The following is a 27,301-nucleotide window of genomic DNA, read 5'->3' on the forward strand; positions in this document are numbered from 1 at the left end:
ACCAGTGATGGAAGCGAAGTGCTGGAAGTAGCCCTTCCACATCTACTCTGTGCACCAAGAAGGAAAAGCAGCAGAGGGGCCGCCAGCAGTGGAGTGAGGCCCTCTTTGGCAGTGACAAGAGAGGAAACTCAGGATGAAAGGCTCCCATCCTGAAAGTCATGACCCACCAGTCCTGAGAGTTCCAAGCCCCTAACCTGGAAAATCGTATTTTTGAGTCAATTCCTCCCATCTTCCCCTGTTGTTTTAATTTTAACTCACAAAATCTTAGGACTGGAAATTCTGACTCAGGCAAAGAAATAAAACATTTTTGCAGTTAGGGCGGTGCTTTTCAAACTCTCCTATAGGCCAAGAACTTGCACTCCTGGGGGTTTGGGTTATAGTCTTAAGCACTGCCTGATATAAGTTGGAAATCTCTTTGAAATGTGACATTTTACCTTAGTAACTCATGAGAATTTTGATTTTATTTCATAATACATCAACAACTTTCCTCTGAAATAGGAGGGAAAAAAATCAACACTTTGGGAAGATGACCCTTGTTTATGACTTCTCACATCCCAACTGAAAAACAGGGACCTGGAGAAACACCCAGGGCTGTTACAAATCTCAAGAGGAGATTCTCAGAGTAAACAGTAATATTTGGACATTTCTTTCTATACCTTTAGTTGGTTATCAACATTGAAATAAATTACAACAGAAAAATGTTTCAAACCAGTTCCCCAGAATCCAAGAGACTGTTTAGTCTCCAGACAGCATGCTCTGATGGAATTGGAAGTGAGAACAGAGGCCCCGGGGACAGAAGTTAAGATGTATATACAACAGGTTTCCAAGCTACATGAAAAGAAATACGTATCAGAGAGCAAAAGATTAAAAAACAAAAGGGGAAGACTTACCTTAAAATCTGCTAGTTGTTGGTTAATGAGATCCACTTCGGTCCCCACGACCCACTGGAGGGCCTCCCCCTCCTCTGCTGCCGTGGTCATGTCATTGAGGGCTTTCAGCTTCCTGTAGAAGTCCTCCACGCGGCCCCGTGTCAGCTCCAGCTGCTCCTGGCGAGCCCTGCTCCTCTCTGTCAGTTTACCACACTGTTTGTTCAGGGCTTCGAGCTCCCTCTTGAGACCTAACAAGTCCAAAGTCCCCTCTTCCTCTAGCATCTGCCGACACTCTGCTTCAGAGGCCTCTATGTCTAACCTGAGGGCTTGGATTTTGTTGAGGAATAGCCGTACATCCTCAATTTGGGACTGGAGGCTATCGGTGTCTCTGCCGATGGCACCCATGCCGTCTAGCTCATCGTCCAGGTCCGCCAGCTGAGAAAACATCTCTCGAACTCGGCAGTGAAACTGGCCAATCCCCTCCAGCTTGTTTTCCATCTCCATGCAACCACTGTTCACTCTTTGCTTCACTTCTAGGAACTCCTGCTGGGTGACCTCAGCTTGACGTAGAAGTTGGGAAGCATCAGACCCATCAGGGGCATCTTCTACCAAGCCCTGAGTGAAGTTCCTCAGATAGTCTACCTGGGGCTCCAGGGTCTGGAGCACTTCCTGTTGAGCTCTTAGCTTCTCCAGGTTCTTGTTGCTACAGGCTTGAGAGCCCAGAGCATCAAAGATCTCAAGTTGGTGTTTGGCCCCTTCAACCTTCTTTTCAATATTTTTAAAGCTTTCCTGAAACTCCTTGAGTCTCTGAGTCATTTCTTCAAGAGACCCTGTTTTGGTCTGTAGTTCTTCTGTAATAGAATCCATGTTCTGGTTGATCCCAGCCTTCTCATCCCGGATATCATCTTCATCCGTTTCCGAGGAGTTGATCAGAATGTCAGCAGCACTGTTCAGGATTTCTAGCAGGGAGCGGCGCTTTTCCACCTCATTCAGCATAGCCTTTGATCTCAGGAGACTGGACTCTAGCTGCACTGGGTCCAGAGTGACCTGCAAGTCCGGCATCTTGGCCTTACAATCTTCTATCCACGGCACGAGGTCTTCCACATGCCATTGATATTTCTGAGCTTTCTGCAGACAGTCCTTGAGTCTGGATTGTCTATCTGCAGTTTTTTTACTAAGCTCTTCCCAATGGCTTTTGAGCTCTACCAACTGGTTTTGTAAAGTCTTCTTTTCTTCTCCAGGAGGTACAGAAAGAAGTAGAGATTCTCCTTCAGCCACAATCACCTCATAGGAACCACTGTGTTGGTTCAGGCTCTTCTGAAACTCTTCATTCTCCTGGAGCTGAGACTGTAGCCGCTCCAATTTTGCAGAAATCGGGCAGTTTTTTGCTTGCTGGCTTTGTTTGTCATCCAACCAAGTTCTCAGCTCATCAAACATTTGCTGGAACTGCTGGGTGCTGGCAAGAGCTGCCTGGAGTCTGTTCATGCGATCAGCTGAAATGAGGAAATCAATTTTAAACCAATCAAATCTGAACATGGCATTTAAAATGTTTGCTGGGAGTATATGGTCTAATCTTAGGGGAAGGAAACTTATGTTAACTGAGGCTCTACCATAAAAGCAGCACAGAGCTGGTCTCCTTCATATACTAGACTTATTTAATCCTCACACCAACCTAATAAGGTGATCTGAGTAACAGAAGTAAACTTTTACTTCTAAGTGGGTAAAAAGCCATAAATGTTTCCAGAGAAAGACAACAAACTGATGACAAAATTCTTCTTGTGCAATGCCATCGTATGCATCTGATTCTGTGTGTGTGCGTGTAACTCCACCTGCGAATACACCTACGAGCATGAATCTCGACCTGCAGGCAAAATTGATGTTAGTGCTCTTAACGCTGGAACTGCTCCATAAAGCTTCACATATTGTTAGTGCCCAGTCAGTGTATGATAACCACAGCAGTTCTCACCATAGCTGGACAAAGGGTTAGGGTAACACTAGTCTGAATCCAAAAGCTACTTACAGGTCACCCTAGATTCTTGCAACTATCACAAAGCCAATCTTTTGGCTTGCTGCTAACGTCAGCAGTATGTGCCTTACCCTAACTTACCTGCAAGGTCTTCTAAACCTTGGAGAGGCAGGGCAATGGTCTCCAAACGCTTCTTCAGCTCATCCTTAAGGTACTGCTCCCCAATGAGTACTGAGAGCTCATCGCAAAGTGTCTGTGCCTCCTTAATCTCATGGTCCAATTGCTCCACATCAGATCGAATCTCACTGGTCTCCTCTAGTTGCTGCTTCACGGCCTCAGGTTGGGTGCTAATGGCCGCCTGGCCACTTAGTCGCTGTCCCACTGCCTTGACCTTCTCTGATAGGTCCTGAAGCAGTTCCTGGTACTGGGTGCTTTTGACAATAGCTTGATCAATTTGGCTGGAACGGGAATTGAGTTTGTCAGTCAGCTCAATCCACTTGTGGTTGATGCTCTGGAGTTCTTTCTGTACCTGGCTGGTGGATGGAGAGACATCTCCAGGGCCTGTTAGGATGCCGTGAGCTGCCTCATTCAGCTGCTCATGCTGTTGCCTGCGTGCTTCGAATTCCTTCAGCATAAACTGCAATAGAATTGACATCAAGATGTTTAAAGAAAAAAGACAGATCTAAAAAGAGTGTCAAAACAAAAACTGATTTTAGATTGTGCCAACTAGGTAGGGCCAACTCATTTCGAAAATAAACCAGAAAACTCCAAGGACCAGGCTGCTAGGAAAATGTAATATCGCTTCTAACAACTGCTTAATAAAAAACTTGTTTTGAAAGGGTCATTGATTGTGCCTATTCTATTTCTTTTCCTTATTTGTCCTACTCTGTTTCAACATTAGTTACTACGGTTGGCCTTGTTTTCTGGATTGGCCCTCATCAGCTTTGCCAGACAAAACCCAGGCCTCTGAATTGCAAGTCTGGAGGCCTGGGCCAGGGCTGGGCTTGCCATTTCAACCCTCTATACCTCTGATTTTTCAAAGTTTCTTTCTTGGAATTCCAACAGCACATACAATCTATACATTACAGCACAGCATGATTAGATAAGTCTTTAAAGCAAGTAGCATGTCTTTTTACACTTTGCTATCCATTGTTTCACTCAGCAAAGTAGTTAGGGGTCAAACTACAGGCTCTGGAGTCAGACTGCTGGTTTCAAATCCTGACTCTATCACTCGTGAACTGTATATATAACCTTAGGTCAGTTCTTGAACTTTTCCAAATCTCAGCTTCCTCATCTATAAAATGAGCATAGAAAGTACTTATTTTGGCTGTTTTAAGGATTAAATCAGACAATTTATGGAAAGTATTCATCACTCACACCGTATATAAGTAAGACACAACTTTAAGGAATAACAGATGTGTAAATGATGAACTAAAACAGAATGTAAGAAAAAGTAAGAACGATAAACACTGATGCGAACGTGGCAGTGTGAAAGCAAGAAGTAAGGCTGATTATTCTGTGGAAGATGACAAAAGTGGGTGACGGAAGTCAGGAAAGCCTTCACAGAGGACACAAGAAAGGAGTTCTCCCAGTGAGCAGACAGTCAGACAGAGGAGCGGCATTACAGGTGGAGGGCCTCAGGGTAGCAAAGGCACAGAGCGGTGTGAGTATGGTGTGTTCAAGGAAAAGATGAGTTACCTGGTGTGAGCTGAAACCTGGCTATATGGGAGAAATAGTGGGAATAGTGGGAATAGTGGGAAATGAGGCTGGCAAGACAAACTGGGACCAGATTGTGGAAAGCCTCATATATGACACTGAGCAGGTACTTGGACTTTGTTCAATCGGCAGCAGAGAGCCAGCAAAGCATTTTCATGTATTCAGATGTGTGAGTTCAGGAGATAATTTGGTAACTGTGTGGAGAATGCACTTGACAAAGAAACTTTAGGAGGCTCTTGCAATGGTATAGGCCTGAGATCAAACCTCCCTAAGAGAGGAGCACTCAGAATGGAGAATTAGAACAGTAGTTCTCCAATTATGCTCTAGGGGGCCTCAGGAGTCTCCAGGCCCTTCCAGAGGGTCCGTGAGGTCAAAATATTTTCATAACAATACTAAGATATTATTTGCCTTTTATAATTTTTCTCTCATGAATGTTCAGTGGAGTTTTCCAGAGGCTACATGACATCTGGTATTGCAAAAGATTGAGTGCAGAAGTAGATAAGAAAATGTATGAGAATATTCTATTAAGTCAGACATCAAAGAGATTTGCAAAGCCATAAAACAATACCACTCTTACTGAAGTTTTTATGTTTGGAAAATGTTAAATTTTACCAATGTTATTTTAAAATTAATAAATACATATTTTTAAAATATTTTATTTATTCATTTATTTGTCAGTGAGAGAGAGAGTACAGACAAGCAGGCAGAGAGGCAGGCAGATGCAATGAGAGAAGCAGGCTCCTTGCAGAGCAAGAAGTCCGATGCAGGACTCGATCCCAGGACCCTGGGATCATGACCTGAGCCAAAGGCAGTGGTCCAACCAACTGAGTCACCCAGGCGTCCCAGTAAATACATATTTTTAAATTGCTCAGTGTTTTTCTTTGTTTTTATTTTTAAGTAGGCTCCACACTCAGCATGGGGCTTGAACTCACGACCCTGAGATCAACACCTGAGTTGAGATCAAGAGTCAGATACTGGGGCACCTGGGTGGCTCAGTGGATTAAGCCACTGCCTTCGGCTCAGGTCATGATCTCAGGGTCCTGGGATCGAGCCCCGCATCGGGCTCTCTGCTCTGCGGGGAGCCTGCTTCCTCCTCTCTCTCTGCCTGCCTCTCTGCCTACTTGTGATCTCTCTCTCTGTCAAATAAAGAAATGAAAAAAAAAAAATCTTAAAAAAAAAAAAAGTTAGATACTTAGCCAACTAAACCACCCAAGTGCCCCTTTAGTGTTTTAATACAGTAAATATTAATAGATATCAATAGCTAAACAATAGCTCTTTAGGGTCCTCAATAATTTTTTTGAAAAAGATTTTATTTCTTTTAGAGAGAGAGGGCAGAAAGAGGGACAGAGGGGGAGGGAGAGACAGAATCTCAAGCAGTTCTGTGCTAAGCACAAAGCCCAATGGGGGGCTCAATTTCATGACTCTGAGTCAAAATCATGAGTCAGATGCTTACCTGACTGAGCTACCCAGGTGCCCCTAGGGTCTTCAGTAATTTTTAAGAGTGTAAAAGTGTTTTGAAACCAAAGAGTCTGAAAACCACTGGAATAGAAAAATATTTATAAGTGAACTAAAGAGGACTTGATAATTAATTGGATGCAGGGGCTAAAAGAAAGGTTTCCTTCAAAAACTACTCTTAGGTCTTGATTTAGGGAACCTGGTGGATGGTGAGAAGGAATGGAACAAGTTTGGAAGAGTCTGGAAGAGGATGTAGAATGAGAAGATTCTCTGGTGCTTACCCAAAAAAAGAAGAAGAGGAGGAACAGGAAGAAAAAACAGCTCTTAGCAGGAATTCATTAGAAATGACATCATTTGACCAACCTAAATTTCTATGATGGTGGACACTTAAATCAACTTTTTTTTTGAGGTTTGAGCAACAGAAAATCTTTTAAGTGAAGCCACGGATATAAGACATTATATTAAGTAAAATGATCACTACCATTGGGGATTAAAAGTAAAATACAATTCTACAAAGTAATCAGAAATCCTCTATTCTCACACCCACTCATCTTACTGCCTCTGTTAATGATATTAATAATACAATTATTGACTATTTACTATTTGACAGGCACTGTGATTAAGTCCTTATAAACATCTCATTTAAACCAAGGAAAAGAACTCTGGAAGGTTAAGTGACTTGTCTAGGCTCATTTGAAACCTACTTGCTGAGAACAGCATTCAAAACCAGGTTCATGTGACTCCTAACTTCTTTGCTTAATGCAGTAAGCTTTGTGGCTCACCTGGACCTGCTGCTTTTGTGCAGTTAGCATGTTGGGGTCAATAGATAGGGGCCCCAGCACCCCCATCATCAGTTCCTTCTCCATTAGCCAGGGCCGGAGCTGGGATTCTGCAGCCTGGAAGCTGGCCAGATGACTTGCAGATTCCTCCAGCTGCCTTTGCCGGGCCATGGTCACTTCGGTGGCCCTTTCCCACCGGGAATCTGTAGAGGGGAAATGAGAGAATGTATTCCATTAGTCTCACCAGCCACTGGCCTGATCCCTAAGTTATGTTCCTAATAAACTACAGGAAATGACCCCTGCAGCATTAGTTAAAAATTTTTAAGTTAAAAATAACCTTCATTTAATTTTAACTAAAATAACACAGTTCTGTACTTGATTGTGGTAGTGGTTATATGAAACTACACAGCGTGCACACACACACACACACACACACACACACACACACAGACGCAAGTCTATCTTATACTATATTATTTTATGGCCTGTTATTTAACTCTTACTATATCATAGACACCTTTCATGCCAGTGATTTTCTATGCCAATAAACATTCATCAATATTATTTATATATAGTTCAGTATGAACACAGAATAATTCCAGTAAATAGATTATTTCCCATTTTTCATTTTCATCACCAATGCTCTCCTTATCACAGCAGACTACCAGATTGACTTGCCCAAGAAAGCCAAACTTCAGAGACTGTTGAGTGGAACCTCTAGATTTATTTTTCCTAATCAGACTCACTCACTTACTCCCTAGCCCTATTTGGGCCTCTTGATTGCTTATGAAAATTAACTAAAAATAAGTCCTGCTTTATATGATGTGCTGAAATTCTATATTTGCTTCAAAGAGAAGCAATTTAGTGAATTTGCAACATCCCTCTGAATACTTACTGAGTTCCTCTTGCATTTCCTTCCAGTTTTCTGCTTCTTGTGAGTTGGGATATGCCATCAGTAATTCAGCCAGGGATTCCTTTACTTTTTGGATTTTGGGAGAATTCTGTTCCAATTCAGCCAGGAAGGCCTAGGAGAGAAAACATCAGGGATGCCATGAGACTTCTGCATGGGAAAGTTATGTGTGTGGAGGAGAGTACTGGAAGACTGGGCCACAATTAAAGGCTCCACTTCTGATTCTATCAGCGACTTATTTCATGATTTTAAGACACTTAACAATTCTGCTTCAATTTTTACTTTAAATTGAAAATTAGACAAGATCTAAATTTCTTTTATGTACAACATATCGGTAGAATCCAGTAAAAAGGTATTATTAATCCCATATGATGATGACGATGATGGTGACGTCAAGGACATTTATGTAGCTAGAGAAGATGGCATGCTATGTCCAGTTAGAATATAAAAAATTTTGGCAAAAACCTTTTTCTGTGGCTAAAATTAACAAGTCAGAAAAAAAAAATAAAATTAACAAGTCAGGAAATGACAGACGCTGGCGAGGATGTGGATAAAGGGGAACCCTCCTACACTGTTGGTGGAAATGCAAGCTGGTGCAACCACTCTGGAAAACAGCATGGAGGTTCCTCAAAATATTGAAAATAGAACTACCCTATGACCCAGCAATTGCAATACTGCGTATTTACCCTATAGATACAAACGTAGTGATCCGAAGGGGCAAGTGCACCCGAATGTTTATAGCAGCAATGTCTACAATAGCCAAACTATGGAAAGAACCTAGATGTCCATCAACAGATGAATGCACAAAGAAGATGTGGTATATAAACACAATGGAATACTATGCAGCCATCAAAAGAAATGAAATCTTGCCATTTGTGACGAGGTGGATGGAACTAGAGGGTATCATGCTTAGTGAAATAAGTCAGTCGGAGAAAGACAACTATCATATGATCTCCCTGATATGAGGAAGTGGAGATGCAACATGGGGGGTTAGGGGGGTAGGAGAAGAATAAATGAAACAAGATGGGATCGGGAGGGAGACAAACCATAAGTGACTCTTAATCTCACAAAACAAACTGAGGGTTGCTGGGGGGAGGGAGGGTTGGAAGAGGGGGAATGGGGTTATGGACATTGGGGAGGGTATGTGCTATGGTGAGTGCTGTGAAGTGTGTAAACCTGGCGATTCACAGACCTGTACCCCTGGGGATAAAAATACATTATATGTTTATAAAAAATAAAAAATAAATAAAAAATGTAAAAAAAAAACCCACAAAACACCTTTTTCTGATAGGACTTTCTATATGGTTTTATTTCTCCCGATAGTTTTCCTAGTCCTACATGTCAACCTTTTTTTTTTTTAATATTTTTTATTTATTTGACAGAGAGAAATCACAACTAGGCAGAGAGGCAGGCAGAGAGAGAGGAGGAAGCAGGCTCCCCGCGGAGCAGAGAGCCCGATGTGGGGCTCGATCCCAGGACCCTGGGATCATGACCTGAGTCGAAGGCAGAGGCTTTAACCCACTGAGCCACCCAGGCGCCCCTACATGTCAACCTTAAGAAAGAACTGTAATTACAGCTACACTTAAATCTCCCCAAGAGCTGGGAAGGGGCTTTGATGAGAACGGTTTGGCTTACAGCATCATAGGGAAACAAGATCCCATTCTCAGTGAGCTGATACTTCAGAGGAGGGATATTCTCTTTCTGTAAACAGATCTGTTTTTTTCTTTTTTTAAGTTTTATTTAGGTAATGTCTACATTCAATGTGGGGCTCAAACTCACGACCCTGAGATCAAGAGTCACATGCTCTTCTGACGGAGCCAATCAGGTGTGCCTGGTTTCGTTTCTGAATATTATTTATAATAATTTCTCATTTCATAGGTAAGAAAATTTTCTAGGAGAGTTTAGGCATATCAATCCTTTGAAAGGGCTCTTTGTGGCCTGGGTGGGTGGCCGTGTCCCACGTTCAGGTCCCTGGCTCGGGCAGGAACACTGGTATGACAGTGCCTTCCGATTAGCATTTGGGATGCAGCTAATGTGAACACAGTACCTTGTTAGAGTCCGCTTGGGCTCTCACTGTTTCTGGCTTGGTTGGAGATGAAGAGGTATCCATGGCTTTCAGGACTTCCTCTTTTGATTCCAGCCACTGCAGCACTGAGCCAGCTTCCTTCTGAACTTCCTGCATTCGGCTGAGGACAGCCTGAAGGCCTTCCTGGCGTTCCCGAAGCACTCCCCCCAGTTTCTCGTATTTCAAGTTTACATCTGACATGTCACACTGGATCTCCGTCAGATCTAGTATCACAGAAACAAAAATCAGATTGGGAATAGCTCTCTAAGCCTCCCCATGGGCTCCTCATGCTAAATTACTCAACAGGATTAAAAGTCTCTCCTACTCCTAGTGAACTAGAGATTCTGTTCCTGCTAAATCACATAAAAGTTCTTGTTTATATATACAAAGCAAAAGAGCTTTCATTAATCTGCTTTCAGATTTTGACATTAGGTACTCAGATGTACAAATAAAATGCTAAATACACTTGGGAACTGCAGAAGGGAAGGGAGTGAAGGATTTGGGGCACTCTTCTGCAACCCCCCTTCTCCAAATAACAGAGAAATCATGGAGCCGGGAGGCTGAGGGTTAGACTAGACTACCTCGAATGTGGCTTTCTTTAGGACTCAAAGATTCACATATATTTTCTTCAAGGTCTTTCCTCACTGGTCTTATCTGGTGGTCCAATTTATTTCCTAGTACCGTATCTAAGTGGCTGCCAACCCATTTAGCCTTTAGTGACCCAGCAAAGAAGCATCACAGTGGCTTCTCCCCAGATTTTTACCCTCATACCCATCCTGGCAGCAGTTCTTTCACATATACAGAAACATACACAGATGCCAATGTGAACACTGTCCTAACACATCCAACAAAGAAGCACTGTGAAACGACATTCTCACCTTTGCAGGTGTGGTATCCGTTTACACTGCCTACAGAGCTTCCTACAGAGGGCAGTATGGAACCTGAGCAGAAGGACAGGGAGACAAACAGGGCAAGACAAACGTGTTAGGAATACATACAGGCACTGAATTTGTTCTCTGGCACTCACTTTTTAAGCTCAGGTATCAGGAGGTTAACACAGCACAAGACAACATACTCATGGAAAGAGACAAATCATTTTAGCTGCCAGGCAAGAGAGCATCACTCAGGTATTTTGGCTTCTTAGCAGTGTGATTCCTAACCCTTTCTAAATGAAACCCGAATTCCCTTCCTCGATCTCTGCTTAAAATCTTTGGATCCTGCCACAATGCTGCAAAGCAAGTACTGATAAAATGATTACGTCTTTATAATCTGTGCTGTCTGCCACACATTGGAACAAGGATTTATAATAAAGCCAAAAAGGTTCAACTTTAACATCAATGTATTTCAACTTGATAAAAATGAACAATGAGTGTAATTAAGGACAGAAGGAGCAGTAGTCTTTTAATAAAGACATCCAAAATGAGTCCTTATATTGCTTCAAAAGGCAGATTCTCTGTCTTTTCTTCCATGACTTTCTGCTTTCCTTCACTACCAGAAAACGGAAATTCTAAGTGCCAGTAAACCTGGCTCATAAATACTCCCATAAATTCTACTTTGGGCCTTTGGTTCTGTTTCTAATTACCACTATTTCACCTATATTCTCCCCATGCTGATTCCTTGTATTTTAGGAGTTTCCCAAGTTAAATAAAAATCAGATCATGTAATTATAGAAATCATACAGAAATGTGAAGAATAGTCATGATATAATGTTACATTACAAGGAGAGAATAAAACTCTCATGTGCATTGATTTCACTGGAGAAGTTTATGTTAAGGTTATATATTAAAATAAAGTAACCGTGTTGGGGGAACAGGTGGTGGGTAATAGGGAGGGCACGTTTTGCATGGAGCACTGGGTGTTGTGCAAAAACAATGAATACTGTTACGCTGAAAAAATAAATAAAATGGTAAAAAAAAAAATCTAAGAATTCCCAGAAAAATGAAAAAAAAATATAGTAACTGTGAAACTTTTAAATGCTAATATTACTGTACTTCCTTTTTTTTCCCTTAAGTAGGCTCCACACCCAAAGCGAAGCCCAACGCAGGCCCTGAACTCAGGACCCTGAGATTAAAACCTGAGCTGAGATCAAAAGTTGGACGCTTAACTGACCAAGTCACCCGGGCACCCCAATATTACTGTATTTTCAGTGAAAAAATGGATCAAACAAAAAGATCATATTCCACTGCAATAGGGGGATGACCAAAAGAGAAAGTGGACTAGTAATTGGGAGAAGAGGGTCCTGGCCAAGACCGTTGCTCACTCGGTATGTGAGCTTTAGTCTGCAGATAGACCTCAATGTCTTCTCTAGTATATGAAGATAATACTAGCTATCCTGTCAGCGCTGATGGGGTCACTGGAGAGAGGTAATGAGGGAGTATATGTGAAAGCACTTTATGAAACAAAAAGAGCTACACAAATGTCAAGAACTGTAATATTCATGATTTTTCAGAGGTAGAACAGAACTTTGAGAGCACTCACGTTAGTGATCTTCAAAGCAGCGAAGGCGGTGCTTTAGGGACTCTGTAAATGTTTTGTTTAGATTTCATCTTCAGAATATATTTCTGACTACTTAGAAATGGCAAGAAAACACACACGTTCGAGTATTTTGAACACCACATCTTAACTCACTAGATACAACCAATGTATGCTGCTTTGCGGAGAGAATGAAATAGCTCCTGTACCTCCCCACCTACATTTAAACTTCTTTTTGAGTGTCACTACTTGGAAAAGCTGTAACTCTTTGCCAGCACTTGACAGGAGTCAAACCTACACGTGTCCGCTCATACAAAGAAAGGCATCTACAGCACGTGTGTATATATTAAAGAAAGTGACAGGAAAGTCTAAGGTGCGTCTACTCAGAGCAGGCAGGGCAGAACCATGTCGTAACAGAATTCTTTTTTTTTTTTTTTTTAATTTTTTTTTTTTTTTCTTTTTTACAGAGAGAGAGAGAGAGAGAGAGAGAGATTACAAGTAGGCAGAGCAGCAGCCAGAGAGGGGAGGAAGCAGGCTCCCTGCCCAGCAGAGAGCCCGATACGGGGCTCGATCCCAGGACCTTGAGATCATGACCTGAGCTGAAGGCAGAGGCTTAACCCACTGAGCCACCCAGGCGCCCCTCGTAACAGAATTCTTAACACGTCAGGTCATGATGATGTCAGGTTACAGGCAAGCTTTTGTCCTCTGTGCCAGTTTTAGGTGTTTTCTATGTTTAAGAGAAGAATGTCATTCTTCATTAAAATTCTTGGTGCTTTAACTTGGAAACAAGAATTTATTACATCATTTTCAGGCTTCTAGTTCAGTTCAACTGAGGAGTATTCTGAGACTATAAAGTGAACTTTTTTTTTTCACCTTGAATCAAGTATATTTGTGTTTGAATTTAGGCTGCATCACATAGTGGGTGACATCTTAGTTACTGTGCCCCCTCGGTCCCCTTCTTTCACCTGTACTAAATGTATAATTTCTACCCCAAAACTCTTGAGGAAATTAATAAATGAATAATTAATGGGAAACTGGTAAGCAACCGACAAGACAATAATACTTCAGATTATCTTTCCCATTGGGCAAAATTTATTTGAATTGCTATGGACAAATATCACTTACATTACTATCAATTATCTATAAAACTCTAGAACAGGGGCGCCTGGGTGGCTCAGAGGGTTAAGTCTCTGCCTTCAGCTCCGGTCATGATCTCAGGGTCCTGGGATCGAGCCCCGCATCGGGCTTTCTGCTCAGCAGGGAGCCTGCTCTCTGCCCTTTCTCTGCCTGCCTCTCTGCCTATGTGTGATCTCTTTCTCTGTCAAATAAATAAATAAAACATTAACAAAAAAACTCTAGAACAGTTTAGTAAATAGACAGTTAAAGATGCACACTCAGAACCAAATAATTTCCCAAAGCCTATTAGACAATGCCTAACACTTCACTGAAAGGACACCCCATAGTTCTCTGTTGTCCATTCCCAAGACTTTGACAATCTTTTCTGACACAGGTGAACTGTAAAGTGAACTTTTAAAACATTCATCTTTTACAACTACTTATCTGCACGACTTGTATTTTCTGAATAAAATGCAACCAAACAAAATGGAGAAATAAATCTCACAATAAAGCTATCACCCAAAAATCCTCTGTCAAAACTTTATATTCTGGGGCCACTGGGTGGCTCAGTGGATTAAGCCTCTGCCTTCAGCTTGGGTCATGATCTCGGGGTCCTGGAATCAAGCCCCTCGTCAGGCTCTCTGCTCAGTGGGGAGCCTGTTTCCTCCTCTCTCTGCCTGCTGCTCTACCTACTTGTGATCTCTGTCTCTGTGTCAAATAAACAAGTAAAATCTTAAAAAAGAAAAAAACTTTATATTCCCTAAGATAGTCTTAATGTTTTTACTGATGAATTTCATAATAAAGTGCTATAAATTTTCTTATAAGGGAAATTTATGCCAACAAAATATCATTTGTATCTGTTTTATGTAGTAGAGTTCTATCTGAGATTATTTAAAAAATATTTTAGTGTTTTAAAATGTTTGAAAAACCAATGATCTACTCTAGGAGTCAAAAAACTATTCTGCCCAAATCTGGCCCTCTGCCCATTTCTGTATATAAAGTTTTATTTGAACACAGCCACACCCGTTCACTTGCATATTGTCTATGACTGTTTCTGTGCTCCAGTAGTACAGATGTGTAGTGTGACAGAGCCCATGTGGCTCACAGCCTTAAATATTTACTATATGGCCCTTTACCGAAAAAGTTGCTGACTCCTGATGTAGTCACACTCTAGTAAGTCCCTGAACTTAGAGGTTTCATGTGTTGTAATATAAGAATCACCAGTTCCCTGAAATGTTGTCATTTCTGGGTAGTTCCAAGAGACCTTCAAACTTCAACAGAAAAGTGGCTGTTCTTAGGAGGAAAAAATAAACTTTTGCCCTATGACTGAAGTGATTCGTAGGTGTACACTAACACAGTCTGGCAATAAAACCTATGAGATGCCAATTAAAAAACCAGAAAGTGACTGTAAGCTCATACGGATTTTGTTTGAAAGACTTAATTTGCAACCAGAGATTATTCATATATCTGGGCACAATCTTTGTATTCAGTTTCAGGAAGTGTGGCAGTCTTTGGTAGACCAACACTGACTCCTAACTACCTAGTCTCTCGCAAGATATCTTGCTTATACTCTCCAGGGCTGACTCTAGTTTAAAGATGATACATAGCCCTCCATTTCCATGTTTAAAAAAAAAGAAACTTGCCGAGATAGAAATCTTATTTTAATCCTTCTCTGTTCATTTAAGCCAACTAGTCCCTTAACTTTTTCCCATCACAGGAAGGAATTCTGCAAAGTGGAGCGAAGTTATATAGCAAATAGGGAACAGATCAGGTTGAGGGGAAGGACTGCTTGTGGATCGCTCCCCTTCATTCTCATATCAACCTTGATTCTGGCTTTTATTAAATAAGGGGTCATAACCAAAGGCCAACAGTCAAAGGGAAGAATGATGTTTATGTACTGAATTTTTAAAGCCTATACTCACCTGTCTTGGCTTGGGAATCAGGTGCTGTGATCTCCATGATGAGATTTTCTAAGGAAGTGCCTTTGCAGCTGATTTCTTCGACCAAACTTCCTTTACTGGCCCAGTTATCTAGAAGATCCTGTTAACATAACAGCTAAATGTAAGTGACATTTGTGGATATTCTTCTCATCAGTAGGGACACCTGCTCTTGTACATATACCCCCTAAACTTTTGATAAGCATTAAGTGACTACCCTTGTGTATTCAGCCACTGCAAGATCTTGGTTTAGCCAGCTATGATGTAAAAGAACGATATCCTGGAATATTCAGGATCTTCCCATTTATTCATTCATTCATTCATCAATTATTTATCAAGCCCTACTGTAGGCTAGGCATCATGCCTAACACTGAGGATACAAAATGGGATTATGGCACAATTCCTAAAACTAAGAAGTCAGATTATCAATTGAATTATAATGCGATAAATGCTATTACAGAAATATAGACAGTCAGTAAACTCTGAGAGCATGAGAGGAGACAAATCTAACTCTGCCTAGAGGGAGGGCAGCTTTGAGTGAAGAATAAGGTAGTAAAAGGGAATGGTATGCATGTAAAGAATAGAAAGGAAATGGCAAATGGAGAGTAAAATGTGGAGCTAGATATTGAGATGTAGAGAAATACACAGAATCACATAGGCTACACGTTGCATTTTCAAGGTAACTTTTATATTGCTCTTAAAGCCGGAGCTCTCACTACCATAGAAAACCATCAGGAAACAAAGGAATCTGAGTAATAGGTCATATTGTCTCTAGATGTGGATCGCCTGTCACAGAAGTAGAATTCCACTGATTCCAAAGCAGGGGCACCAGAAGGTGCCTTGAAGAAGCCTTGAATCCCTTCCTCCACACTGAATTTCCCTGACAATCTACTTAGTTTGTTTTTGACTTTAAGTTGCCCAGCAGCAGAGAAAGAGCCATGCTCATGCTGCCTAACTACAAACTGAGCCTTGTGAATTCACAACTATCAATTACTTTATTAATCACTCTAGATTCCAAAGAGCCACAGTTCCCAAACCAGGCATCAACTCACAGGTTATTTTAAATTTTTGAGGGAAGTACAGTGACATCTGTTGGACACCATGTGAACCACTATGAAGTTACTGAGACCTAATCAGGTAGCAAGTGAGACTTTTTAGTTTTTTCGTTCTTTCTTTTGCCTTGAGGAACCCTGAATAATTTCTTGAAGCACTAAGGACACTGTGAACCTAGAAACTGGGAAGCCTCTGCCCTAGGGGATTCCTCATAGCAAATGCTCCTGGCACTCCCTCTGTGAAAGCAACCAAACTCTTTCCCTGTCATCTGGCTGAAAATAAATCCTGCTTCACTAAGCAAATAAGGAGAATGCACAAGCAGTAGCTGGAGGTAGATATGGCTTGATTTCAACAAAAAGAAGAGATATGTTAGAGGCGCAAGCAGAGGCTGAATGACTCTGAATCAAAGAAGGAATTCTGCCGGGGATGGGAGAAAGGTTGATCCTACTCTGGAAGGTACGATCCAACCATCTGATTCTAACTTTTCCTTTCTTAGCTGTAGAGCTAGTTCTTCTTTCCTCAATTTCCTAATCATGCATCTGGTCACTTGCTCATACATAACTTTCTAATTCTCAAACACACAGGAAGAGTGTAAGCTTCTCAAGGACTGGACTTTAACAACTATCTTTTTTATGACTCACCACAGCAGGAGAGACATCTGAAAAACAGCTGAAACCTAATAGATCTTATTCCCCGATTACTTTTTTGGTTTTGGTTTTTAAATAGCAGACATTTTGGTGCTCAGTGCTTGGGCAGGGGTAGGTGTGAATCACATAAAGAAAATGGAAGGATTTCTATTCTGATGCAGAAGGATAACTTGGACTTGTCACATCACTTCCCTGGCCACACAAGCTTCCAAACTGCTGTCTAGCCTGGCTCCTGGACCTCTGTTGGTTCACCTACCTTCAGATGTTCAATCTGCTTTTCCAGCTCTTTTGTATTCATAAAAGTCTCTGCAGGTGGAATATTCCCTTCAGTTTCCTTCAGCCATTTTTGGAAGGTCCTAACCAGCTTCCGAAATTCATCCAATTGCTCCCGACAAGATGACGCATCTTCCTCTCTGTCAACAACATCGAAGGCATTTTGTTACTTGCCAGACTAAGCTTCATAAAGACATCAAGTTGAACTAAAACTACACTCATCCTGGGACTCTAAGCATCTTTTCCTTACAGGGCCTGTTCTTTCCCATAATCTGTTCCACAGCAGCTTTGGCTAAATCAGCACATACAATGTAGGAGAACATCAAACTAAGGAATCTGTTGCCCTTGTTTGGACATTTCTGGGGAGAGGAATCGTCAATCTTACTCCAGGCTAAAGTGAAAGTGAGAGAAATGAAAAGGAGCCTGCTATTTAGGTGCAATGATACAATGGAAAGAATGTAGGCTTTGGATCTCAAGGCCAGCTCCGACACTTTTTAGGTGGTTGACTCTTTCAAGGCCTAGTTCAAATGCTAATCCTGTTAGCAAACAAAACGGTGAAACGGAGGCTTAGAGAAGTTAGATTTAGCACACTAGGGGCTCCTCGGTGGCTCAGTTGGTTAAGCTCAGGTCAGGATCCCAGAGTCCTGGGATAGAGCCCCACATCTCTGCGGCTCTCTGCGCAGCGGGGAGCCTGCTTCTCTCTCTCCCCTCTGCTCGTTCTCTATTTCCCTAGAGATAGAGGTAAATAAATAAAATCTTTGGGGAGGAAAAAAAGCATACAAATGGATAAAATGAGCCAAGGACAAAGGAGAATTCTATTTCAAAATTAAATTTTGGAAGTGGCCACATCTATCAAACTTCAAGCCAGAGATCCTGGTTCTTCCTACAGCTAAATGGCCCTGAACACAGAGGAAGAACAAGCTTTCCTGGCCTCAGTCCCCCTTTTCTCCACTAAGTAACCTGGGGCTTACAGTGTTGTTTTGAGCAACTGCTTTCCTCCAGTCACTTTCATCAGGCAGTCGCTCACCAAATCAAGATTATATATGGCTAAACCAAGAGAGGAAGTCTTATCAAGCTCCTAAACCCATGTGAGGTTTTCTAATGCAATCATGGCATTTCAACAGTCAGTAGATAATCTGAAATCAGCCACCTATATCATATATTCCCATGTTTCCTTTAAAAGAAGAATCCAGACTCTCCTCCAAAACAACTTAAATGTGGTCAAAGCAAGCAGAAAGAGAACCAATATAACTATTAATTACATCTGGAAAGTCTCCTCCAATTTTTCTCTTTATTTCAAATTCTGTCATAATCCTACTTGCTGTCCCACATTTATTCTGTTAGGTCCAGGTGATCTGGGCTATTGACTGTACAGAGGGAAACTGAGCCCCATTACTGAGAAGCAATTCATGATTTAGTAATAGAAAACCACTAAGCACCAAGTAGATTAAATAGCTTTGCCTAAAAGAGGCACTTTCCAATCTCCTGCGACTCAGTAGCAGACTTCCTGATGCCATCTTTTCTACTAAAGGAAGAAGAGAAAATCATTTTATTCAATAGCAAAAAAAAAATGAGCTTCCCCAGTTGACCAACATATATGAAAACTCACCTTTCTTTAACTGTCTTCTGTAGCTCTGTGAAGTCCTTTCTGAGGTTCTGTACCCTGTCCTGGTGCAGGGATAGGTCCAGTGCAAAGCCACAGGAGCTCAGTTCTGTGACCAGGTGCTCAAGAGTCTCAAGGTTCTCCTGTTGATCTTCCATTTCTGAATTGAGCTCCTGTTAAGCAAACAGGAAAATGTACTAAATCCCTGACTGTTATAAATAAATACACTCTAAAAAAATAGATATCTATATTAAATCGGAGGCAAGTCCCCCCTAATCTGTAGGACAAGAGGAAACAAGAAAAGAGGCATGCTCACTGGGTCAACTACTAGATCAAAGCAATAAATACGGAGAATTTTTCCAGGCCACCTGAGACTGGCTAGGAATTGAAAATGAATATTGTCTCCTTTATTATTTTTTAAAAGATTTTATTTATTTACTTGGCAGATACAGAGAGACAGTGAGAGAGGGAACACAAGCAGAGGGAGTAGAAGAGGGAGAAGCAGACTTCCCACTGAGTAGGGAGTCTGACGCGGGGTTCAATCCCAAGACCCTGGCATCATGACTTGAGCCGAAGGCAGGCAACAACTGAGCCACCCAGGCGCCCCAGAATATTGTCTCCTTTAAACAAATGTTCAAAGGTTTGGGAGGCAGCATGACAGAATGAAAAGAATGGAGGTTTCTGGAGTCAAAAAGACTCCTGAAAATCAGTCACAGCTTTGCTACTTCTAGCTTATGATCTTAAACTACTAAATTTCTCTAAGCTTCTATAGCCTATCTCTTCTGTAAAACAGGGCAAACATATACGCTCCACTATTATTTAACTCTGTATTCAAGATAATAGCCAATGCAATTAGGTAAGAGAAAATAATCTGTGGCATACAAATTGGAAGAGGTAAGACTATATTTGCAGATTATATGGAAGTATACTTGTAAAACCTAAGAGATACAATTAAACAATGAAGTAATCCAATAAGGTAGCAGGATATAAAACCAACATATAAAATCAAGAGTGAAAACTTCATTTACAATAACAGCATAAAAGGTACAATTTTAAGAACAAACTAACAAGAAACATTCAAAACCCTTATGAATAAAATATGAATAAAACCTTAAAATATCTGACAGACACAAGCACACCTCAATAAATGGAAAGACATCCATAAAGATATGTGTGTGTGTGCATATGTATGTGTACATACATGCATGTGTGAATAAACTTAACATGATCCAAATAAAAATGCTAATTTTTAAAAAAAATACCAATTTTCCCCCATGACTAAAAACATTGATTTTATTTTATTTTTATTTATTTATTTATTAAAGATTTGATTTATTTATTTGACAGACAGAGATCACAAGTAGGCAGAGAGGCAGGCAGAGAGAGGAAGGGAAGCAGGCTCCCTGCCAAGCAGAGACCCTGATGCGGGGCTCGATCACAGGACCTTGGGATCATGACCTGAGCTGAAGGCAGAGGCTTTAACCCATTGAGCCACCCAGGCGCCCTAATAAAGTTGATTTTAAAGTTCACATGGAAAAATAAATGTACAGTTACTGCTGTGAAAATCCTGAAAGAAAAAGATAGAGAGAGAGACTAGCCCTCCTAGATTGTCAAACACACCATGAAGGCTCTAGAATAAGAAATAGCATGCTATGGTTCATGAACAAACAGACCAGCAAAGCAGAACAGAAAATCCAGAAACACACCTGAGTCCACAAGGACATTCTGTATCTGCTAAAGATGACTTCTCAAATCACTGAGAAAAAGATGGACTTTTCAAAGAAATGATACTGGGAACAACTAGAGAGACCTTCAGAAAAAGAACTTAGATTCATACTGTGCACTCTATCTCAGAATAAACTTGAAATGTTAAAATATTCAAACGTAAATGAAAGAAAGAAATTATTTGAATTCTACAAGCAAGTATGGGTGAATTCCTTCAAACCCGGGTGTGGTAAAAGACTTTAAAAAATACATGTTCAATTAAAAAGTGATAAAATCTACTATGTAAACATTTAAAAGCCTTTTACATGGCCAAAAACCCTATAAGCAGAGACAAAAGACAACTGTGAAAAAAGATTTTCAACATATCACACATAAAGAACCAATCTCCCTAATATAAAACTCTTATAAATTGAAAGAAGAAAAGAACAAAACAAACTCTGGACAGAAAAATAGTAAAGGCCATGAACCAAGAGTTGGCAAATAAATGTCCCTTAAATGTATAAAAATATACTCAACTTCATCAGAGAAGAAATAAAAATAAAAACCACATTGAAATATTATGTTGTATCAATCAGATTAACAGGAACTCAAATGCTGTTCTGCTGGTGAGGCTGCAGGGGAAACAGGTACTTTCATGGATTGTTGGTGGGAATGTAAAATGGTGAAATTCTGACAGACTGGGATCTAGGTGAGGATGCTGGTGCCATTCCTTCTACTTTTCTGTACATCTGAAATTACTCAAAACAAAACTCAAAAAGGATAGCAAACCAAAGTATGAGATCCCACTTTAATATGGAGAAAGTTAGTTGGATAATCCCAAGGCACCAATGTGGGGACATAGGAATGCTGAGGTCCTACAGGTGGCAATGTGGGCACCTGGAGCCAAGGCGGCCAGTCCTTGGTCAAATTAAGTATAGGCATACACTCTGACCTCCAATCCTACTCCTGCACATGTCTCTGTATCTGTCGTAGGTAAGACTCTTCGCCAAATATTTCTAACTGCACTTACTAGGTATATGGTAGGAACACATTTCTCCACTCCCTTGAAAGCCAGGTATGAAATCTGCTTTAACTCATGAAATGAAAATGGATTTGATATGCCCTCTCCCTGCTGCAATGGTAGTCATGAAGGTGCAGGGCAGGATAAAGTCAGCAGTGACTTGATTTCTGAGTGACCATGATGAGCTAAATACCCCCATTGATCTGGGTTGAACATACAGAATGTGTGAAAAATAAATCTAGGGTGTTTTTTTAAAAATGGACAAACAGTATCTAGTTTACAGGGTGGTTGTGATAATTTTTAAAAATATTTTATTTATTTATTTGAAAGGGAGAGTGAGAGAGCATGTGCACAAACAGGGGGAGCTGCAGGCAGAGGCAGAGGGAGAAGCAGACTTTCCACTGAGCAGGAAGCCTAATGCGGGGCTCGATCCCAGGACCCTCAGATCATGACCTGAGCCACAGGCAGACGCTCAACTGATTGAGCAACCCAGACGCCCCTGGTTGTGATAATTCTTTAAGAGAATGTAGGTAGAGTTTCTATGACTGACTGACATACTATGCACTCTGCGATTGCTGGTCCCCTCCTTGCCCTTCTTTTCTCTTTGTTCTGCCACTGTGGCAGATATAGTCTCACCTGGATCTGCTGGAAGAAGTGTGCAATATCTTGATCTGGCTGATTTCCAGAAGCTAGCATCCGGCTTTTGTTTTCCATGAATTGCTGCAGCTTATCAGAGAGATGTTCAAACATCTCCGCCTGGGGCAGAAGCTTCTTCAGGGAGCTCTCCTTTTCTTGCTGCCGGAGACAGAGCTGTTCGAAGCACTGGCTCACCTCTGCCAGTTTGCCCTGCAGCACGGCAGCTGTGGTGCTGTCTGCTGTCTCCATGAATCGCGTCACCATCTCATGGGTGGCCTCCAAGCTGCTCTTCTGCCGAGCAATGTCCTGCTTCAATTTCTGTCACCAAAAAAATGTGTTGGTCAGCTCCTGGCTCACTTATCCTAGGATATTCAAGCCACAAACCAATAATTTTCTAGTAATTCCAGGCTCACCTGCTCAAGGAAGGCAGGACTACAAATGACTGAGCCTCTGGGATACAAACATCTATCCCCTTAGTTCCCCATTGCATTCCATTAATGACTTTGCTGAGCCACTCTTCCTCAAGCTTAAATGGTTTGGAAATTGGGTAGAAATATCTTTACGTGGATTAGTCATCATCTCTAAGTCTTGTTAGAGGATTCGGAAATGAATTCTTTTCCTGATACTTTTTCAAAATGACGTAATCATGGAACATAGCAAATACACCATCGACGCTAACTCTTGGGCCTAGGTCTCACCATATTAGTGGCCAGGGCTTCCTGGATGACTCCCAGGGACAGGGACGCCACCTGCTCCTCCTCCAGATTTTGTTCAACTTCCTTGATGGACTGCAACAAGCTCTCCAGGCTTTCTTGGACACTCTGAGATCGGGCAATCGCCTTCTGCAGCAGAGCAGAGCGCTCAGCCAGGCTACTCGAAAGGCTTTGAAAACGGCTGAGTATGGAATCTGGAAAACCAAGGCCATGAGAAGAGAGCAGAGACTATTTTCATGTTGTGCTTTTAAAAACAACATATATAAATCACACATGTTAATTACAATAATAACAGACATTAAGACAAATAGAAGGGATAAGCTTAAAGTGCATTTGTATCTGAGCCAAATTCACAAAGCATCTACCTTTAAAGCATTTAGCTCCTACCAAGTGCCGGAAATTGTGTTGGATGCTGAGGACTGAAGATAATTAAGGTAAGTCCCTGGCTTCTATAAACTTAAGACTGTAAACATTCAGCATAGGCAGAAAGGGGTACATCACAACTAGCCATAAAAATAAAACTGCAAGTGCTATACTGACAGTAAGAGTAATGTACTAGAGAAGGCAGAAAGAAGAATGATTCTTTCTTATCTTTTATTTCTTTTGGGGGTTAGAGGTGGTGGCCAGGACTTTACAAAGGAAGTAACTGCTCAGGTACATCTAGAAGCTTGAGCAAGATTTCATCACACATGCTAATCTCGCAATAAGTGTTAGCAGCTGAACCACAGGGAAAACTTCAGGGGTAAAGTAATGAAGAAATGACTAGCTTACTTGGGAAAGGAAAGAAGCAGGGTGTGGCTAGAGGGCAGCATGCCTGGGGAAAGGTGCTGAAACCAGATTGCAAAGACCTTCAATGGTACAAGAACAAAGTTCGCTGGACAGTAAGCTCTTGCTGTTTGTGTCCCCAGCCCCTAGCCAGCACCACACATACTTGTACAATACAGTGTGACATATTATAAAACAGTGGCATGCACGAGAGTTAAGGGAGTGTTCTTGTTATTGCTGCTTCATACCTGTAGTTTCTTGAACATGCTTGCAGTCTGGCGCTGGCTCGCCTTCAATTTCCATGAGGTCATGAGCTACTTTTTGGAGCTTTTCTACGGGGACTTGGTGCTCAGCTAATTCCTCCTGTAACTGCTGCTTGTCCATGAAAAAGGCCAAAAGTAAAACCTCTGAGTAATCAAAGCTGGTTCTAGGAACCAAGGGCTACTTAGCATAGTGTTACTATGAATAGTCTACAAAGAATACTTGTTTATTCGTACCCACAGATGTTAGAATTAAGTGTTTAAGAATCAGATCTGGTCCAAGGCATCCCAACCACTGCCTTTATGAGTATTTGCTTTATTTCGGGGTACTCTACCCATCTGGTAGAACAGCCTGTGTCCCAGCCTACCTTTGTAGTTGCAAGCTGCTGCTGCAGAACTCCAGGGTCTGAGGCAACAGTATCTGAAAGGAGCTTCTCCACACTGGCCTCACAGGCCTGCATCCAAGCCTGCAGACTGTCGGTACAGCTCTGGAACTGCTGGTACTGTCCTAGGAGCATATTCAGGTGACAGCCCAATCGTGTACACTGTGCCAGAGAAAAAAGGGAGGGCAGGCTTATGCAACGTCTGGCTAAAGACAGCAGGTTCCTAGGCACGGTCCACAGAAAAGTCTGGCCTTGGGTGCCTGGGTGGCTCAGTTGGTTAAGCAACTGCCTTCGGCTCAGGTCGTGATTCCAGAGTCCTGGGATTGAGTCCCACATTAGGCTCCCAGCTCCACGGAGAGCCTGCTTCTCCCTCTGACCTTCTCCCCTCTCATGTTCTCTCTCACTGTCTCTCTCTCAAATAAATAAATACAATCTTAAAAAAAAAGAAAAGAAAAAGAAAAGTCTGGCCTTGTTACAGGATCTCATTCTAACCATAGTGAAGGGTAGCACCGAGGCCTCCAGGAACAGATGAGTAGCAACCATCTCCGAAAGTTGGGCCTTTGTTGTTTGATCTATACTATTCATCCCAACTTTATATTATATACCCACGAAGACTAAGTGAGGTGTAGGGCAAGCCACCAAAGAACTACACATCAGGTTGCAGGCTAAGGTAGGAAGGGACTGGGAGGTACAGAGTGCTCCTTTTGGCTAGGTTAGAGATGTTGGCAAAGTGCAGAAGACAGGTAAGAACTGAATGGATTCTACAGTTTGGGAGCTAACAGGAGTTCTTTGATAGGGAGGAAGGCAAGGATGTACCCTAGATGCTCTGTGCAGGAATACAGACTGTGTATGTGGTTCCAGCTTCCCCTGTACTATGTCTCTATGGAGCCCACATCTGCTGGTCAGGGTACAGGAGGGCGAGCACCTCCACCTTCCCTACCAGAGTGACATACCCCTGATACTGCTAGGATCAGGCATTAGCCCATGGGCCTCCACATTTTGCATTTTTGCAGAGCTCATAAAGACATTCTGCCTGTGGTCAATATACAATTCAGCTCACTCACTGTGTCCTAAGGTTCTTATCATAAGCCCCAGCAACTACCCACTGTTGTGTGAGGGCTCCCACGACTGCCCCCCCAGAGGCTGTCAGGACTCTCGTGGTACCTTTGAATGGAGAGCAGTGTATCTTTCTGTTGCATCCTTCAGCTTGCCCTTCACTAAGGCTCCAGTGGCCGATGGTTCTCTGCCTTCCTCAAAGCTGTTTTCTGTGTCCAAGACTTTCTGCCCTGAGATAGTCACAAATCGTAAGTCTCCTTTGTGGGAAATGACGTCCTCTGAGAAGCTCCCCTGCCGCTTTAGCAGGGAGGGAAGGGCTTCGGGGCAGCTGCCTCCCTTGTGCATGTTCTCCAGCTCTCTCTCGGACCGCTCCAGCCAGTTCTCAAACTCTTGATGGTCCTGTAGGAACTTCTGCAGCTCGTCCCGTAGTGTCTGAGCCTGCTTCAGCTCTGCCTCTGACTGGGCCAGGGAAGTCGCATACTGCCCCTTTAGCTCTCCTAGCTTGTCCTGTAGTACCTGGCGTTCCTCAGGTGTGAGATTGTGGCCATGCTGGTCCAGGAAGGCCTGAGCTGACTGGGTGGCCAGGATGAAATTTTGCTGCTGAGACAGCAATTCTTGGTGACGGGCCTGGCAAAAAAATTCCCCCCAAACAAAGAATGATCAGTAGGGATCCCAAAAAAATTCGGTTATGTCTACAGTTAGAAGTAGAGAGAGATCTCAATAGGCCACTTTTCCAGTTGTTCAAAAATTGGTATCTCTCAACATCTCTCACTTTCTTTTTTTTTTTAAGATTTTATTTATTTATTTGACACACAGAGAGAGATCACAAGTAGGCAGAGAGGCAGGCAGAGAGAGAGGAGGAAGCAGGCCTCCTGAAGAGCAGAGAGCCCGATGTGGGGCTCGATCCCAGGACCCTGAGATCATGACCTGAGCCGAAGGCAGTGGCTTAACCCACTGAGCCACCCAGGCACCCCCATCTCTCACTTTCTAAGCATTATACCATATACTAGTCCCAGCTGAACTGATACATGTAGGATCTTAGGGTTTTCTAAAAGACTTCACATATAATATCTCAAGTGATTTGGGGGCACAAATGGCAATATAAGCAGACAATATGTATGTTAATGTTACATGTCTTGACTAAGGTCATGCAAACAGTTAAGGGACAAACTAAGACAAGAATCTGGCTCTCTTCACTAAACCATTCTAAGTCTAAGAGAAGGCACAAGTGGCCAGCTCATAACTATCCGCATTAATGGAAGGGGAGAGTAAGTTGGATAAGCCAAACATGACAATATAAAAATTGCAACTACTTAGCTGTGAAGTCTCCATTAGCTGTGAAATATCCCTGAACACTGTCCCACCTAGGAAAGTTCTTAGAAAAATAATGCTTTAAAGAAACAATTTGTATTCCAGTGAGAGTAAACTGTATTTCTGGAGCACAGGTAATTTGTATTTTTTATTTGTATGCGCTATGTCTATGTGCTTACACATGGACCTTTTTTCTATTTCAATGGAATATAAGTTATTTTAGGGAGTTGTGGTTGTTTTGTTTTGTTCTTAAAATGTTCTTCTTCCTGAGTCTAGGGGTGCCTGGGTGGCTCAGTTAAGTATCTGACTTTTGATTTTGGCTCAGGTTATGATCTCAGCTCAGATCATAATCTCGGCTCAGGTCACGATCTTCAGGTCATGGGACTCCACACTCAGCAGGGAGTCTACCGGAGGTTCTCTCTCCCTCTCCCTCTGCCCCTCCCCTACCTTGTATGCAAGCTTTCTCTCCCCCAATAAATAAATAAATTTTTAAATAAAACAAAATAAAATGTTCTTCCTCAGTCTAATAGACAATAGTGGGGATTCAGTCAGTGTTCTTGCCTATCTATACCGTTTATGCAACTTCCTAGA

At 41.9% G+C, this 27,301-nt stretch overlaps 1 protein-coding gene across 25 annotated transcripts in view; it reads right to left on the reverse strand.

The window, feature by feature from the left end:
* Positions 1-27,301, reverse strand: part of MACF1 (microtubule actin crosslinking factor 1) — a 353,302-nt gene that overhangs the window by 82,971 nt on the left and 243,030 nt on the right. For 23 of the 25 annotated variants that reach the window (XM_045981912.1, XM_045981910.1, XM_045981909.1 and 20 more), the window contains 14 exons: positions 25,508-26,026; positions 24,329-24,505; positions 23,949-24,072; positions 22,921-23,129; positions 22,223-22,540; positions 18,868-19,034; positions 17,242-17,398; positions 15,271-15,388; positions 10,639-10,701; positions 9,743-9,984; positions 7,681-7,810; positions 6,789-6,988; positions 2,977-3,472; positions 891-2,362 (listed from right to left, as the gene is read on the reverse strand). In XM_045981912.1, coding sequence (XP_045837868.1) covers positions 891-2,362; positions 2,977-3,472; positions 6,789-6,988; positions 7,681-7,810; positions 9,743-9,984; positions 10,639-10,701; positions 15,271-15,388; positions 17,242-17,398; positions 18,868-19,034; positions 22,223-22,540; positions 22,921-23,129; positions 23,949-24,072; positions 24,329-24,505; positions 25,508-26,026 — 4,392 coding nt within the window. The remainder of the gene's footprint in view (positions 1-890; positions 2,363-2,976; positions 3,473-6,788; positions 6,989-7,680; positions 7,811-9,742; positions 9,985-10,638; positions 10,702-15,270; positions 15,389-17,241; positions 17,399-18,867; positions 19,035-22,222; positions 22,541-22,920; positions 23,130-23,948; positions 24,073-24,328; positions 24,506-25,507; positions 26,027-27,301) is intronic. The other 2 variants (XM_045981945.1, XM_045981904.1) reach the window with 1 other exon arrangement.

The sequence above is a fragment of the Meles meles genome, chromosome 1 (assembly GCF_922984935.1).
Source record: "Meles meles chromosome 1, mMelMel3.1 paternal haplotype, whole genome shotgun sequence".
Classification (NCBI taxonomy): domain Eukaryota; kingdom Metazoa; phylum Chordata; class Mammalia; order Carnivora; family Mustelidae; genus Meles; species Meles meles.